General features: G+C 40.5%; 1 protein-coding gene across 1 annotated transcript in view; it reads left to right on the top strand.

Annotated features, from left to right (window-relative positions):
• The window catches only part of LOC128701787 (G-protein coupled receptor GRL101), a 134,611-nt gene that overhangs the window by 114,595 nt on the left and 2,516 nt on the right, over positions 1–17,500 (top strand). The window contains exons 9-11 of the mRNA XM_070105097.1: positions 4,418–4,534; positions 8,561–8,677; positions 8,785–8,922. Of these exons, the coding sequence (XP_069961198.1) occupies positions 4,418–4,534; positions 8,561–8,677; positions 8,785–8,922 (372 nt within the window). The remainder of the gene's footprint in view (positions 1–4,417; positions 4,535–8,560; positions 8,678–8,784; positions 8,923–17,500) is intronic.

Raw genomic sequence — 17,500 nt, 5'->3', positions numbered from 1 at the left:
TTCGGTCCAATACAGAGAAGATCAGGGGGAGAGGAGGAGTTTGAGGTAATCAGTCCCTGATGGAGGAGTTGTTGTGGCCAGTCATATGTAGGTCAATTTATTATTCAATTATTTCCACACGACAAATCGTTGGTTAAAAATGGGTGACACTTAATTTTGCAAATGGGAAGCCCCTGGTTATGTAGGGAATAACCAGGGGATCCCATTAGCATTTCGGGCTCGTAGGAAAATAACATGTACAAAGCAAATGTGACTTTCCGGGTCCTGGAACACACCTGCTACTGGAAAACTGTTCAAAACTGTACAAAAATTGCACACATGTGCAACAGTTGGGCATGTTGATGAAACGTTTCGCTTACACAGTAGATTTCATCAGTCATATACAAAGGTAGCAGTAATAATGAAATAATGATGTAATCAGTCTATCAACCTCGGAGAAAAAGAATGAGGTGGTCAGTCCCTGAGCCTGGAGGCTGAGGGACTTCTAGGTCAGTACGTATTATATAAATGATAAACAATACCGACAGGTTGATAAGACACACTGGGAGGTATTCGACCTAATCAGTCCATTATCCTAGACGCTGGATGATCAGTCTCTTAGCCTGATCATCTTACACCAATGCTGGACTGTTGTCGACAGACTATCTTTGCTTTATTTAATTTGGCTTCCATCAACGATGTCTTCTGGAGTGTGATTCGTCTGTATAATCCACTGATAAAGCTTGCAACACAAGTGATATCTTACGTCAATAAAGATTCCCGGAGTGTGATTCGTCTCTATAATCCAATGATAAAGCTTGCAATACAAATATCTTACGTCAATAAAGATTCCTCGAGTGTGATTCGTCTCTATAATCCACTGATAAAGCTTGCAACACAAGTGATATCTTACGTCAATAAAGATTCCCGGAGTGTGATTCGTCTCTATAATCCAATGATAAAGCTTGCAATACAAATATCTTACGTCAATAAAGATTCCCGGAGTGTGATTCGTCTCTATAATCCACTGATAAAGCTTGTAACGCAGGTGATTCGTTACGTCAATAAAGATTCCTCGAGTGTGATTCGTCTCTATAATCCACTGATAAAGCTTGCAACACAAGTGATATCTTACGTCAATAAAGATTCCCGGAGTGTGATTCGTCTCTATAATCCACTGATAAAGCTTGTAACGCAGGTGATTCGTTACGTCAATAAAGATTCCTCGAGTGTGATTCGTCTCTATAATCCACTGATAAAGCTTGCAACACAAGTGATATCTTACGTCAATAAAGATTCCCGGAGTGTGATTCGTGTCTATAATCCACTGATAAAGCTTGTAACGCAGGTGATTCGTTACGTCAATAAAGATTCCTCGAGTGTGATTCGTCTCTATAATCCACTGATAAAGCTTGCAACACAAGTGATATCTTACGTCAATAAAGATTCCCGGAGTGTGATTCGTCTCTATAATCCACTGATAAAGCTTGCAACACAAGTGATATCTTACGTCAATAAAGATTCCCGGAGTGTGACTCTATAATCCACTGATAAAGCTTGCAACACAAGTGATATCTTACGTCAATAAAGATTCCCGGAGTGTGATTCGTCTCTATAATCCACTGATAAAGCTTGCAACACAAGTGATATCTTACGTCAATAAAGATTCCCGGAGTGTGATTCGTCTCTATAATCCACTGATAAAGCTTGTAACGCAGGTGATTCGTTACGTCAATAAAGATTCCTCGAGTGTGATTCGTCTCTATAATCCACTGATAAAGCTTGTAACGCAGGTGATTCGTTACGTCAATAAAGATTCCTCGAGTGTGATTCGTCTCTATAATCCACTGATAAAGCTTGCAACACAAGTGATATCTTACGTCAATAAAGATTCCCGGAGTGTGATTCGTCTCTATAATCCACTGATAAAGCTTGTAACGCAGGTGATTCGTTACGTCAATAAAGATTCCTCGAGTGTGATTCGTCTCTATAATCCACTGATAAAGCTTGTAACGCAGGTGATTCGTTACGTCAATAAAGATTCCTCGAGTGTGATTCGTCTCTATAATCCACTGATAAAGCTTGCAACACAAGCGATATCTTACGTCAATAAAGATTCCCGGAGTGTGATTCGTCTCTATAATCCACTGATAAAGCTTGCAACACAAGTGATATCTTACGTCAATAAAGATTCCCGGAGTGTGATTCGTCTCTATAATCCACTGATAAAGCTTGCAACACAAGTGATATCTTACGTCAATAAAGATTCCCGGAGTGTGATTCGTCTCTATAATCCACTGATAAAGCTTGTAACGCAGGTGATTCGTTACGTCAATAAAGATTCCTCGAGTGTGATTCGTCTCTATAATCCACTGATAAAGCTTGCAACACAAGCGATATCTTACGTCAATAAAGATTCCCGGAGTGTGATTCGTCTCTATAATCCACTGATAAAGCTTGCAACACAAGTGATATCTTACGTCAATAAAGATTCCCGGAGTGTGATTCGTCTCTATAATCCACTGATAAAGCTTGTAACGCAGGTGATTCGTTACGTCAATAAAGATTCCTCGAGTGTGATTCGTCTCTATAATCAACTGATAAAGCTTGCAACACAAGTGATATCTTACGTCAATAAAGATTCCCGGAGTGTGATTCGTCTCTATAATCCACTGATAAAGCTTGCAACACAAGTGATATCTTACGTCAATAAAGATTCCCGGAGTGTGATTCGTCTCTATAATCCACTGATAAAGCTTGTAACGCAGGTGATTCGTTACGTCAATAAAGATTCCTCGAGTGTGATTCGTCTCTATAATCCACTGATAAAGCTTGTAAAGCAGGTGATTCGTTACGTCAATAAAGATTCCTCGAGTGTGATTCGTCTCTATAATCCACTGATAAAGCTTGCAACACAAGCGATATCTTACGTCAATAAAGATTCCCGGAGTGTGATTCGTCTCTATAATCCACTGATAAAGCTTGCAACACAAGTGATATCTTACGTCAATAAAGATTCCCGGAGTGTGATTCGTCTCTATAATCCACTGATAAAGCTTGCAACACAAGTGATATCTTACGTCAATAAAGATTCCCGGAGTGTGATTCGTCTCTATAATCCACTGATAAAGCTTGTAACGCAGGTGATTCGTTACGTCAATAAAGATTCCTCGAGTGTGATTCGTCTCTATAATCCACTGATAAAGCTTGTAACGCAGGTGATTCGTTACGTCAATAAAGATTCCTCGAGTGTGATTCGTCTCTATAATCCACTGATAAAGCTTGCAACACAAGCGATATCTTACGTCAATAAAGATTCCCGGAGTGTGATTCGTCTCTATAATCCACTGATAAAGCTTGCAACACAAGTGATATCTTACGTCAATAAAGATTCCCGGAGTGTGATTCGTCTCTATAATCCACTGATAAAGCTTGTAACGCAGGTGATTCGTTACGTCAATAAAGATTCCTCGAGTGTGATTCGTCTCTATAATCAACTGATAAAGCTTGCAACACAAGTGATATCTTACGTCAATAAAGATTCCCGGAGTGTGATTCGTCTCTATAATCCACTGATAAAGCTTGCAACACAAGTGATATCTTACGTCAATAAAGATTCCCGGAGTGTGATTCGTCTCTATAATCCACTGATAAAGCTTGTAACGCAGGTGATTCGTTACGTCAATAAAGATTCCTCGAGTGTGATTCGTCTCTATAATCCACTGATAAAGCTTGTAACGCAGGTGATTCGTTACGTCAATAAAGATTCCTCGAGTGTGATTCGTCTCTATAATCCACTGATAAAGCTTGCAACACAAGCGATATCTTACGTCAATAAAGATTCCCGGAGTGTGATTCGTCTCTATAATCCACTGATAAAGCTTGCAACACAAGTGATATCTTACGTCAATAAAGATTCCCGGAGTGTGATTCGTCTCTATAATCCACTGATAAAGCTTGTAACGCAGGTGATTCGTTACGTCAATAAAGATTCCTCGAGTGTGATTCGTCTCTATAATCAACTGATAAAGCTTGCAACACAAGTGATATCTTACGTCAATGAAGATTCCTATTGGAGTAAATTGTATGGATAAACAGACACAAATGCAGTACAGGGTGACCCAAAAGTCTGGACACGTAGGAAACATTAATAATATTCTATTTTTCCCCGCAGTTACCGGAGATACTTCGGCATGTTCAACTGAATCCTGGAAAGTGCACTGAACTTTGCATCGGTACTTGTAGACATGTATAATTATTACAGAAATGTATAATTATAATTACAAAAATGCAATTTCACTGTGTCTAAGCTTTTAGGTCACCCTGTATAATGCGATTATATATTGACTACGTGTTATACTTCACTTGTGTATTTTTTCCAAAGATTTCATGTGTTGCACGCGTCTTATCACGTACTGTACGTGTTTATTTCTTCCAGCTGTGATGGAATGTTTGGAGGAACAGTGGCAGTGTTCCAGTGGGCAATGCGTCCTTCTGACGGACCGATGTGACCTCCACTTTGACTGCTACGACAAGTCGGACGAGCTTAACTGTAGTGAGTATTGATGTACAGGTACTCTTTAGCGTCCTATTGTAAACAAACCACGGAACGGGTTGAGTTTGAACCCATGGCGAATGAATCGTAAAATTCCAGGCCAGTGCCTAAGCCACTTGGCCAGCTGAACCAGTGGCTTAGGCCATCGGTTCAAACGACAAGTTGAAGATTAGGACACTTGTGCAACATTTCGTCAGTCACTGGCTTCTTCTGTCTAGTACAGAGATTAGTGGTGGAAAATTAAGAATTTAATGTAATCAGTCCCTCAGCCTGGGGTCGACTGTTCAGTCCATATATTTAGTGAAGGTTTATAAATTACAGGAGGCAGTTAGGGTACATATAAATAACTATTCTAGGACACATGGGCTAGTAAGAGCATAGGCAATGGGGTTGAAGATGTATGGGGTAGGTTTAAAAATGTAGTGTTAGAGTGCTCAGCAGAAGTTTGTAGTTACAGGAAAGTGGGTGCGGGAGGGAAGAAGAGCGATTGGTGGAATGATGTAGAGAGAGTAGTAAGGGAGAAAAAGTTAGCATATGAGAGGTTTCTACAAAGTAGAAGTGATGCAAGGAGGAGGGAGTATATGGAGATAAAAAAGAGAGGTTAAGAGAGTGGTGAAAGAATATAAAAAGAGAGCAAATGAGAGAGTGGGTGAGGTACTATCAACAAATTTTGAGAATAAAGAAAAGTTTTGGCGATTAATAAGTTGACTAAAGCAAAGAGAACTAATGGATTCGACAGTTAAATATAGAAGAGAAGAGTTGTTAGATGAAGAGGTAGAGGTATCGGGAAGATGAACGAAATATTTTGAGGAACTGCTAAATGTTGAAGAGAGGGAAGCTGTGATTTCGTGCACTGAGCAGGGAGGTATAACATCTTGTATGAGTGAGGAAGAGCCAGCTGTGGGTGCAGAGGAGGTGCGTGAGGAAGTGGGTAAAATGAAAGGGGATAAAGCAGCTGGGATTGATGGGATAAAGACAGAAGTGTTAAAAGCACGCACACACACACACACACACACACACACACACACACACACACACACACACACACACACACACACACAAAGGGATCTGGACAGGCTGCAGACCTGGTCCAGCAATTGGCTCCTGGAGTTCAATCCCACCAAGTGCAAAGTCATGAAGATTGGGGAAGGGCAAAGAAGACCGCAGACGGAGTACAGTCTAGGGGGCCAGAGACTACAAACCTCACTCAAGGAAAAAGATCTTGGGGTGAGTATAACACCAGGCACATCTCCTGAAGCGCACATCAATCAAATAACTGCTGCAGCATATGAGCGCCTAGCAAACCTCAGAACAGCATTCCGACATCTTAATAAGGAATCGTTCAGGACCCTGTACACCGTGTACGTTAGGCCCATATTGGAGTATGCGGCACCAGTTTGGAACCTACACCTAGCCAAGCACGTGAAGAAATTAGAGAAAGTGCAAAGGTTTGCAACAAAACTAGTCCCAGAGCTAAGAGGTATGTCCTACGAGGAGAGGTTAAGGGAAATCAACCTGACGACACTGGAGGACAAGAGAGATAGGGGAGACATGATAACGACATACAAAATACTGAGAGGAATTGACAATGTGGACAAAGACAGGATGTTCCAGAGATTGGACACAGTAACAAGGGGACACAGTTGGAAGTTGAAGACACAGATGAATCACAGGGATGTTAGGAAGTATTTCTTCAGCCACAGAGTAGTCAGTAAGTGGAATAGTTTGGGAAGCGATGTAATGGAGGCAGGATCCATACATAGCTTTAAGCAGAGGTATGATAAAGCTCACGGCTCAGGGAGAGTGACCTAGTAGCGATCAGTGAAGAGGCGGGGCCAGGAGCTCGGACTCGACCCCCGCAACCTCAACTAGGTGAGTACACACACAGAGAGAGAGAGAGAGAGAGAGAGAGAGAGAGAGAGAGAGAGAGAGAGAGAGAGAGAGAGAGAGAGAGAGAGAGAGAGAGAGAGAGAGAGAGAGAGAAGTAAGTCACATCGTCTGAATTTGTACAGACGCAGTCTTTATACTGCAAAGCAGTTAGGTATAACATTAACTAGCGAATTAAACTGCGAGGTCCTGGATGACGGCACGCTGGCAGGCACAAAGGAACCCTTAGTACATAATTAGTAGGTGAGGACACAGGGACACACCATTGGACTTGTCCTCAATCTTTCCAAATGGGAAGTCATCTCAACCAGGCAACAAACAATGAACAAGAAATGATTCACACTGTCATGTCTGTCAGTCATTACTCTCACTGATATGATCCTGCTTGAGGCCCCATAGGTACTGTTACCTTTGAGGAAGATCTTATTACAGATTGTACGGTGCTCTTCACCAGCTCCGAGGCTGAGGGACTGATTACCTCCTCTTTTTGTATATGTAGTTCTATAGTCTTCCGATTATGTCCTTGAATTTGTATTGATGAAGCCAGATGTTGCATATGCGTAACTACCATACCAGGGGTGGGGATTGAACTCGCGGTTAGTGAGTTGTAAAACTCCAGACCGTCGCATTAGCCACTGGGCCAGCTGGCTACAATAAGGTTCATCCAACTATGTATATTTATACATCATAGGAAGGTTAGCAGGGGCCACCACTGTGACCACAAATGCAAGTTTATACAGATGAATCTCCAGCCAGTGTGATCGTGACGAACTCTAGCTCAAGTCCCCTCTAAACCATGATTATGACTCAAGAAATCGTAGACATGATTGTAAACATACCATACCACAGGCGGGGCTTGAACTCGCGGATTTGTGGTCACAGTAGTGCCTATGCTAACCTTCCAAAGGTGTCTAAATATATCTAACTGGATGAATCTTATTGTAGCCAGCTGACCCAGTGGCTAACGCGTCGGTCTGGAGTTGTACGACTAACCGCGAGTTCAAACCCCACCCGTGATATGGTTTGTCTGCAATCGTCTCATTACTAAACATAGTTCTGTGCCCACAAAATTAGTGTTTTAACCGAGACGATGACTGGTAAATAGCTATCCTGCATGTGCAACACCATGAATCTTTTGACGAAATATATCGTATGCGCTGCAACCTTTATCAATTGAATGTGGAGATGAATCACACCCGTGGAGATACTGTTGGAAGACGAAATTGACGATATTTACGAGAAATCGGCAGATTAGTTCAGAAATCAAGATCTTTGTCGTATTTCAGAAGAAAGGACCTTATGGTATGAGTAACAGTAAGAAAAGCCTTGTAACAGGATGCCCACGAAAGATGGAGTCATTAACAGATCAGATGGCAGCCAAAAGCGTCCAGATGGAATTACCTTGCAAGCCTGGACAGATGGCAAGCTGCAGGTGTGAGGCTTCACATGTGCATCCACACTGCCTGGCACCTGTTGCCAATAAAGAAAAGACGTGAAGGGATCAGCTTCCAGTGTCAGGGTATCCCAAAAGTCTATAATACATAACGAACTTGTTCATAGTTATATCTTGGTTATGACAGCTTTAGAGACATTGGGCTCAAGGGTAAAGAGATCATTTAAATTCTCGGGAAATGCCAAGGAATCATCAGGATTTTTAAAGTACCTAAATCAGCAAATTTTCCGTTTTAGAGTTGCAGTTTAGAGGAGTAAACCCTTTAAAAGTATTTCTTAAGAGACACCCTGTGTACTTATGAAGTGTCTGCTAAGCTTTTTATGTTACATAGGAGTGAATGGAGACATATGGTTTTTAATACTTGACGTGCTGTTGGAGTGTGAGCAAAGTAATATTGATGAAGGGATTCAGGGAAACCAGCAGGCCGGACTTGAGTCCTGGAGATGGGAAGTACAGTGTCTGCACTCTGAAGGAGGGGAGTTAATGTTGCAGTTTTGTAACTGTAGTGTAAAGCACCCTTCTGGCAACACAGTGATGGAGTGAATGATGGTGAATGTATTTCTTTTTCGGGCCACCGTACCTTGGTGGGAATCGGCCGATGTGTTAACAAAAATAAAATATATTAACACACATTTCGTTACTTGTTAACCCACATATAACCTTCGTTAATTTTCCTTCTTTCCCAGGTGAGCACCGGTGTGGCTCGGGTCAGGTCAAGTGCAACACAGGTCAGTGTCTGCCACAGAGCTTCTGGTGTGACCATATCAACGACTGTCCTGACAAGTCCGATGAGCTAAACTGTGGTGAGTGTCGGTGTTTATGTACGAGGCGAGTGTCGAAGGCAATAAAGTGTGTTAAACTTGCTTATTAGCGTAGATTAAATGGTAATACGACTTCATTTTGACTTCAGAGGCTGAGAGCCTGGAGTGCGAGCCGGCCGGGTTCTTGTGCGCGAGTGGAGGTCAGTGCATTCCCAGAGAAGAGAGATGTATCATCTTCAGGGACAGACATCAGGGCTGCACTGATGGCTCTCACCTCCTCAACTGCAGTAAGTATAACGAGGATGTACATTGGTAGAATGGAAAACATAACCGAAACAACGTTTCGCTCGGTGACCAATGTTTCATCAATCGTGGGCTTTACATCATCCCCTGCCGGAACTATACTCTCGAACCTGGTAGTCCTAGTTACTAATGATCATGAAAAATCCTGACATTATTAAAAGTTCAAATGAACTCCCAATATCTCTCTCTCTATGTATGTTCTCGGATTACGGGTACAACACCTAGCTTGGCTGGGAGCGCCATTGAAAATTATGTGGTCTCGTGGACTAGAGCGTCATGTGTCTTTCCCTCACCATGAGGCAGGCCAAAGCAGCATGGGTTAGACTCCTTGGCTAGCTGCAGTGTTGTTAATGATATATATATATATCTCAAATAGCGAAACAAGTAATTCTGAATCATTAACAGAACTGCGGCTTGGCCAGGACTCGATCCTGCGTTCCCTGTGTGAAATGAACGAAGTAAGCATCACTATCCACTGGACCACCATCCTAAGATGGTGGTCCAGTGGATAGTGATGCTGGCCGGCCTCAAAACCCGGCCAGCCTGGTTCACAAGCCATGTTTCTTTCCCAGTCCAGGCACATCAGCTGTTTCGATCATCTCCTGTACGTTTTGACCTTACAAGAGATTTTATGTATCAGAGGGTATTATACAGAGTAAAATCACAAACTCCTGCTGTGATCTTTTTACATATATACCCGCTATTTGTTAGGTCTGTCAGCCTCTCGCCTTCTCGCGGGTCATTAAACCAGTCTTATGTTCAATGTTATTAGGAACAAAATACTTTAATTTATACACGATTGGAAGGTTAGCATAGGCCACCACTGTGACCACAAATGCAAGTTTTTGCAGATGAATCTTCCGCTAGCGTGGCCGTGACGAACTCTAGAGTTCGTCACAGCCATGCTGGCGTGAGATTCGTCTGTAAAAACTTGCATTTGTGGTCACAGTGGTGGCCTATGCTAACCTTCCAATGGTGTATAAATATACCTGGATGAATCTTATTGTAGCCAGCTGACCCAGTGGCTAACGCGTCGGTATGGAGTTTTATGACTCTCTGACCGCGGGTTCTAACCCCACCAGTTTTAAAATACTTTAATTTCTGAAATAAGCGTTAAAGACAATTAGCATTACATACAGACATATAAAGCTTAAGACATGTGCAACAGTTGGGAATTTTTATTGTCGAAACGTTTCGACTACACAGTAGGTTTCTTCAGTCAAATACAGAGGCAGCAGGTGCAGAGAAAAAGTATTTGAGGTGGTCAGTCCCTCAGCCTGGAGAAGACTTCAGCTTTATGATCTGGAACGATATCTCAGGTATAAATCCACGAGTATAAATCACAATTATAAATCTCTGGCACGAATTACGAATGCACATCACGAGTAGAAACTATAAGTACAAATCACAAGTACAAACTACGAGTACAAATCACAAGTACAAATCACGAGTAGAAACTACAAGTAGAAATCACAAGCACAAATCACGAGTACAAATCACAAGTACAAACTACGAGTAGAGACTACAAGTAGAAATCACAAGTACAAATCACGAGTACAAATCACAAGTACAAATCACAAGTACAAATCACGAGTAGAAACTACAAGTAGAAATCACAAGTACAAATCACGAGTACAAATCACAAGTACAAACTACGAGTACAAATCACAAGTACAAATCACGAGTAGAAACTACAAGTAGAAATCACAAGTACAAATCACGAGTACAAATCACAAGTACAAATCACGAGTACAAATCACAAGTACAAATCACAAGTACAAACTACGAGTACAAATCACAAGTACAAATCACGAGTAGAAACTACAAGTAGAAATCACAAGTACAAACTACGAGTACAAATCACAAGTACAAATCACGAGTAGAAACTACAAGTAGAAATCACAAGTACAAATCACAAGTACAAATCACAAGTACAAATCACGAGTACAAATCACAAGTACAAATCACAAGTACAAATCACAAGTACAAATCACAATTATACATTAGGGTACAAAATCACTAGAACATGACGTTCAATTATAATATGCAAAGTAATGGCTTCAAAATTCCTTCTAAAATAATTGTTTAATATAAATTTAATTACACTATATTAAGCTGTCCTAACAGTAATTACCCAATTAAAAAATAGCAAAATTATGTACTGTGACAGCCTAATTATATATAATTACGACCGAGATCATGGCTAAAATCGTTTTCAAAAACGATGGGGGTATCCAACCCCCTTTTTTTTTTTTAATAAATTTGGGTACGTCTGTAGTGAGAAGCTTCACAATTCTATGTTGGATTATATAGAAAAAAATTATATAGTATCTATTGTACGAGGTTAAGAAATGTGTTAACTTGTGTTAGAAGACTTCAGTAGGGGCAACGAGGATCCATACAACCCGCACGTAGAAGTTTACGACGACATTTCGGTCCTACCTGAACCTGGGTGGCGGTGTTCGTCCCATGTTCTGGAAATTCCTGTCACCACCTGGTTGTAGCACCACAATTAAGATTTCAGAGAGTAGTTGTAATGTCCCTGTCTACAGGACGTAGTGGGACATTACAACTACTGTGAAATCTAAATTGTGGTGGTACAACCAGGTGGTGACAGGAATTTCCAGAACATGGGACGAACAGGGTAACCAACACTCTTTCTTCAAAGCATCACAAAACCATCCTGGGCATGAGATACTCCTATCCCATCATACTGGAACCATAGCGGCCAATTTTTATTTGATTTTAATTACAAGCCTTAGAAAATCATCATTATTATTCCTAGGGCTCTGGTGGCCTGGTGGTTAACGCTCTCGCTTCACACGGTGAGGGCCTGGGTTCGATTCCCAGCCAGAGTAGAAACATTGGGCGTGTTTCTTTCCACCTGTTGTCTATGTTCCCCATCAGTAAAATGGGTACCTGGGTGTTAGTCGACTGGTGTGGGTCGCATCCTGGGACACTGACCTAAGGAGGCCTGGTCACAGACCGGGCCGCGGGGGCGTTGACCCCCGGAACTCTCTCCAGATAAACTCCAGACTCATTCATCCATTTATTTTTCCAGACGGAAGGCGCTCCCCTGACATTCATCACTTTGTTGTAAGTATAAATATTTGACCTTATCAAACGACCTCGTAAGTTATGACTTTTGAAATCGCAATAACACATAAATCACGGACTGGGTGAGACTTGAGCCCATAGAAATAAAATGAAAATGAGTAACTGGCAGCAAGAGACTGTAAAGTTCCGAGACGCCGAAGGTATTAAGAAACAGTAAGTAGCCTGTGGTACGAGCCATAAGGTTTAAGACGAGCAGATAGTTTGCCTTATTATCAATCATTACGATTTCGTGTATCAGTCACGATGCATTCGTTTTTGCAATAAGGTTTAAGACGAGCAGACAGTTTGCCTTATTAGCAATCATTACGATTTCGTGTATCAGTCACGATGCATTCGTTTTTGCAATAAGGTTTAAGACGAGCAGACAGTTTGCCTTATTAGCAATCATTACGATTTCGTGTATCAGTCACGATGCATTCGTTTTTGCAATAAGGTTTAAGACGAGCAGACAGTTTGCCTTATTAGCAATCATTACGATTTCGTGTATCAGTCACGATGCATTCGTTTTTGCAATAAGGTTTAAGACGAGCAGACAGTTTGCCTTATTAGCAATCATTACGATTTCGTGTATCAGTCACGATGCATTCGTTTTTGCAACGAGGAACACTGCAACGAGGAGGAAATAGAACTCTGCAATAAAAACAGTAGGAGTCTAAAGCAATCTATCGTGTTAAGTTTTTAAAAAAGATTGCATTCCCTACTCAAGGAAGGAATTTTTAGGCATCAAGACGGCAAAAACATCTGGAAATGGTTAGGGAAAGGCGACCACAAGTCAAAGTAAAAAAAAAATAAATAAAAAAAAAAAGGTGACACAGACAGGAAAAAAGTGATCAATATGAAACAATGATACACCATACCACGGGTGGGGTTAGAACCCGCGATCACAGAGTCATAAAACTCCAGACCGACGCCTTAGCCACTGGACCAGCTGACTACAACAAGATTCACCCAACTAGGGTATATTTCTACACCACAGGAAGGTTAGCAATCGTGTCATTACGATTTCGTGAGTCATGTAAATTATGATACATTGGAAAATATAATAATCTGAAAATTTGCCTTATTAGGAAGAGGATCGACGATAAAATGTATCAGACTGTCAGATATAAGTTAATTATTATTATAATCAAGGGGAAGCGCTGAACCCGTACGATTATACAGCGCCTGTGGGGGGGATGGAAGGTATTCAGGCTCAATTCAGGGAACTGGAACACAGATCCAATTCACTAGATCAAGAGCCCCTCACCAGCGTCAAGGAACCTCCCTTGAGGGGAGATATAAGGTAATAAGATAAAAAACGTTACTAAGGCATCAATAATAAGGGAAACAACAGGTATCGCAGCGACTCACTGAGGAGGAAGCACTGGAGTCTGTAACCAGGTTCCCGACAGAGAACTATCGTAAATCCTATAAACACAAACGAAATCCTTGATATAAATATAATAATAGCATTAAAAAACAAGTGAGGAGAAACACCGGACCTGTTTATTTGAAAACGATTCGGTCCTAGGACCTTGATCACTTCTAAAATACAGAAGTTAAAATGACAGAATACTATTTTTGAAATACCTTACTGGGGCGGAGAGTGGAGTGCGAGTGACACAATGACTTGAAAAATACCATATTTGACATGAGGACACGTAGACAGTGAAGTCATGTTATACAAATAACCCGCACATAAAACAGAGAAGCTTACGACGACGTTTCGGTCCGACTTGGACCATTTACAAAGTCGTAAGCTTCTCTCTTTTATGTGCGAGTTATTTGTGTATCGTTCCAGTCACGGTACCCCTCAAGGAAGGTTCCTTGATGTTGGTGAGGGGCTCTTGATTTAGGGAATTGGATCTGTGCTCCAGTTCCCCGAATTAAGCCTGAATGCCTTCCACATCCCCCCCCCAGGCGCTGTATAATCCTCCGAGTTTAGCGCTTCCCCCTTGATTATAATAATAATCCAGTCACGGTATTGTGTCTTTTTTTATTAAGTCATGTTATTCCTGTCAGCGTCTAAGGTATTGTTCGGTGAGGAAGATTTGTGCCTCATCCTAATTCATCAAATGTCCCGTGATATCCCTTTGGAGAACACAGATGTACCTCAGGTCGTCTCTTCTTACTGGCATTTCGATGCCCGTTCAGGCAGACCGAAAGATCTCTGCCTGTTTCGCCTACATATGTATTGGAACAGTATCCACAGGGGATGGTGTGGAAGTTAGAGGTGTGGGACTGTTTCATAGTGAGGCCTTGGATAGATATGTTTACGGTGGTAATATTTATGTTTCTTCCATCAAGTACCTGGCGAGTATTCGTTGCAACACCACATGGGAGCACCATGAACCGCTTAGAGGACTGTTCCATGAGGAATGTTTGAGGATAGCTTGTCAGCCGGAGGAAATGGTTAGACAGAATGACTTGGCTAAAATCAAAATGAGTTTAGATTTTGATTCTGCATGTACCAAACAAGTAGCAACTTATGAATGAAGATGGTACAAGCTATGAGCTTGTAATAGGCAGACTAAATAATGCAGACTACCATTTCTTTCCGAATAGGAAGGACTATCATAGTCTTCTACTGAAGGGGTAGAGTATAGGCGGCTGAACTGATTAAGAGAAAGTTGACCATTGAAGGATTCTGTGTTTATGTCTCACGAAATCATAATGACACGATTGCAAACAATACCACGGGCGTGGTATTTGAGTTTTGAGACACTCTGAGCACGGGTTCTAACCCCGCCCTTGGTATGGTTTGATTCTCTGTTATGACTGAGATATGTACACAGTATCTCACCCAATACTAATAAAAAGTCCCGGAGAGTAAATTATCTTTCAAGAATGAGACAGATGTCTCATTCTTCAGTTTTCTAAACCATTACACAAATTATATATGTCGTGCCGAATAGGTATAACTTGCTATTTTGGTTTAAATAGCAACACTCTTCTTACCGAATAAGGAAAGCGAAAATTTGTTCGCAATAATTGCGCAAAAATCATTCTAAACCTAACGAAAAAAAATATTTCCTTGTGTTTATTAAATTATTGTCAACTTATGTAAAATATATTTAGTTGGATTAGGCTAAATTAAATTGCGGTTGTTATAATAAGGTCAGGTAAGTTTTCTAAGGTTCTTTTGGTACAAAATTATTAATTTTTACATTAACATAAATGAAAAAATATATCTTTAAACGTATAAGAGAAAACTTTAGAAAGGACTTAATTTTAAATGAGTTCATGTTAATTGTCCAATTTTCCTTATTCGGCACGACATATATATATATATATATATATATATATATATATATATATATATATATATATATATATATATATTTATTTATTTTTTTTATTTTTTTTTTTTTTTAATTTTTTGGGTCCACCTCTGGTGTAAATTGTGGGACCCATAGCCTCGGAGAGGTGGATAAAAAGGCTTCAAGGAAGAATATTTGGATTTCTTCCTGAAGCCATTTGAATATTCCACTTCCCCTACCACCCCATCTTTTAAACTATTTTTTTTACCAATAGGAATATTTTATTACATAATATGGCACAGAAGATTTAAGAGATACATTGTTGATATAAAGGTGGCATATATATATATATATATATATATATATATATATATATATACATATATACATATATACACATACATATATATATATATACATACATGTTGTTACGTGTGTATCACCGATTATAAGGCGAAAATCTCATCCAGCTGGAAGAGAAAACTAGCTGCCCTGGGATCCCTAGTTACCCTGATGAGTCTTTTTCCCAGCTCCTTAAGGAAATTAGATGCACTCTTTCCCCATGAGCCAAGGGTCTCTGAGCCTATGGGAACAAACATATAATGATGGGCAAGTTCTCCATATTTTCTAGACTTTTGGGACTCCCTAAAGCTGGCAGCTGCCCCTCCTTCCTCCCTGGTGTATTGGAGATAGGTATCAGCCAAGGTAGATGCACATGTATAGTCCCACACCACCTGCTTCCCATCTGTCCAGGCTTGAAGGGTGATACCATCTGGACGCTTCTGGCTGCCATCAGATCTGCATAGTTGGGGTGGCTCCCTTACTGCTGGGCATCCAGCTGTTGTGAGGCTCCTCTTGATAATGTTATTAACCTCCTCATGTCTTGCAATCTTTCCCTCGGATTTACGGCACACAAGACCATGGTACCCGAATCGGTCTGCTGCTTCACTGCCACAAATACACCTGTGTTCGGCGAGAATAGGGGCGGCAAGTCGAAGGGCAACACCGATGCGGATGGTCTGTGGGTCGAGGCGTGTGCCAAGGCTGGAGTTGGGAACAGCCAACAGAAAGTCCCCAGCATGAGGGGCTCTCACTGCCAGCAGGCGGGCTCTATCCTTCCCTGACACACTCTGAAGCATCGTTGAGGCTATATTTTCCACTATTGGACCATCCCAGTGCGATTGTTTGTAGTTGTTGGGGGGAGCAGGTCTGGTTTCTGAGCCCGTTAGATTATCCCAGATCATTGCTCCGTCAATGAATTTATATATTAATGTATATATGTATATATGTATATATGTATATATAATGTATATATATATTAATATATATATAAATAGGGGTCGGCCTAGGAAAGGTTGGAGGGAGGGGGTAAAGGAGGTTTTGTGTGCGAGGGGCTTGGACTTCCAGCAGGCATGCGTGAGCGTGTTTGATAGGAGTGAATGGAGACAAATGGTTTTTAATACTTGACGTGCTGTTGGAGTGTGAGCAAAGTAACATTTATGAAGGGGTTCAGGGAAACCGGCAGGCCGGACTTGAGTCCTGGAGATGGGAAGTACAGTGCCTGCACTCTGAAGGAGGGGTGTTAATGTTGCAGTTTAAAAACTGTAGTGTAAAGCACCCTTCTGGCAAGACAGTGATGGAGTGAATGATGGTGAAAGTTTTTCTTTTTCAGGCCACCCTGCCTTGGTGGGAATCAGCCAGTGTGATAATATATATATATATATATATATATATATATATATATATATATATATATATATATATATATATATATATATATATATATATATATATATTTATTTATATTTATATTCATATATATATATATATATATATATATATATATATATATATATATATATATATATATATATATATATATATTTATTTATATTTATATTCATATATATATATATATATATATATATATATATATATATATATATATATATGTATATATAGTAGGTAAAATGAAAGGGGGTAAGGCAGCCGGGATTGATGGGATAAAGATAGAAATGTTAAAAGCAGGTGGGGATATAGTTTTGGAGTGGTTGGTGCAATTATTTAATAAATGTATGGAAGAGGGTAAGGTACCTAGGGATTGGCAGAGAGCATGCATAGTTCCTTTGTATAAAGGCAAAGGGGATAAAAGAGAGTGCAAAAATTATAGGGGGATAAGTCTGCTGAGTATACCTGGTAAAGTGTA

Source organism: Cherax quadricarinatus, chromosome 96, assembly GCF_038502225.1.
Source record: "Cherax quadricarinatus isolate ZL_2023a chromosome 96, ASM3850222v1, whole genome shotgun sequence".
Lineage (NCBI taxonomy): Eukaryota > Metazoa > Arthropoda > Malacostraca > Decapoda > Parastacidae > Cherax > Cherax quadricarinatus.
This window is presented reverse-complemented; position numbering and strand designations above follow the sequence as displayed.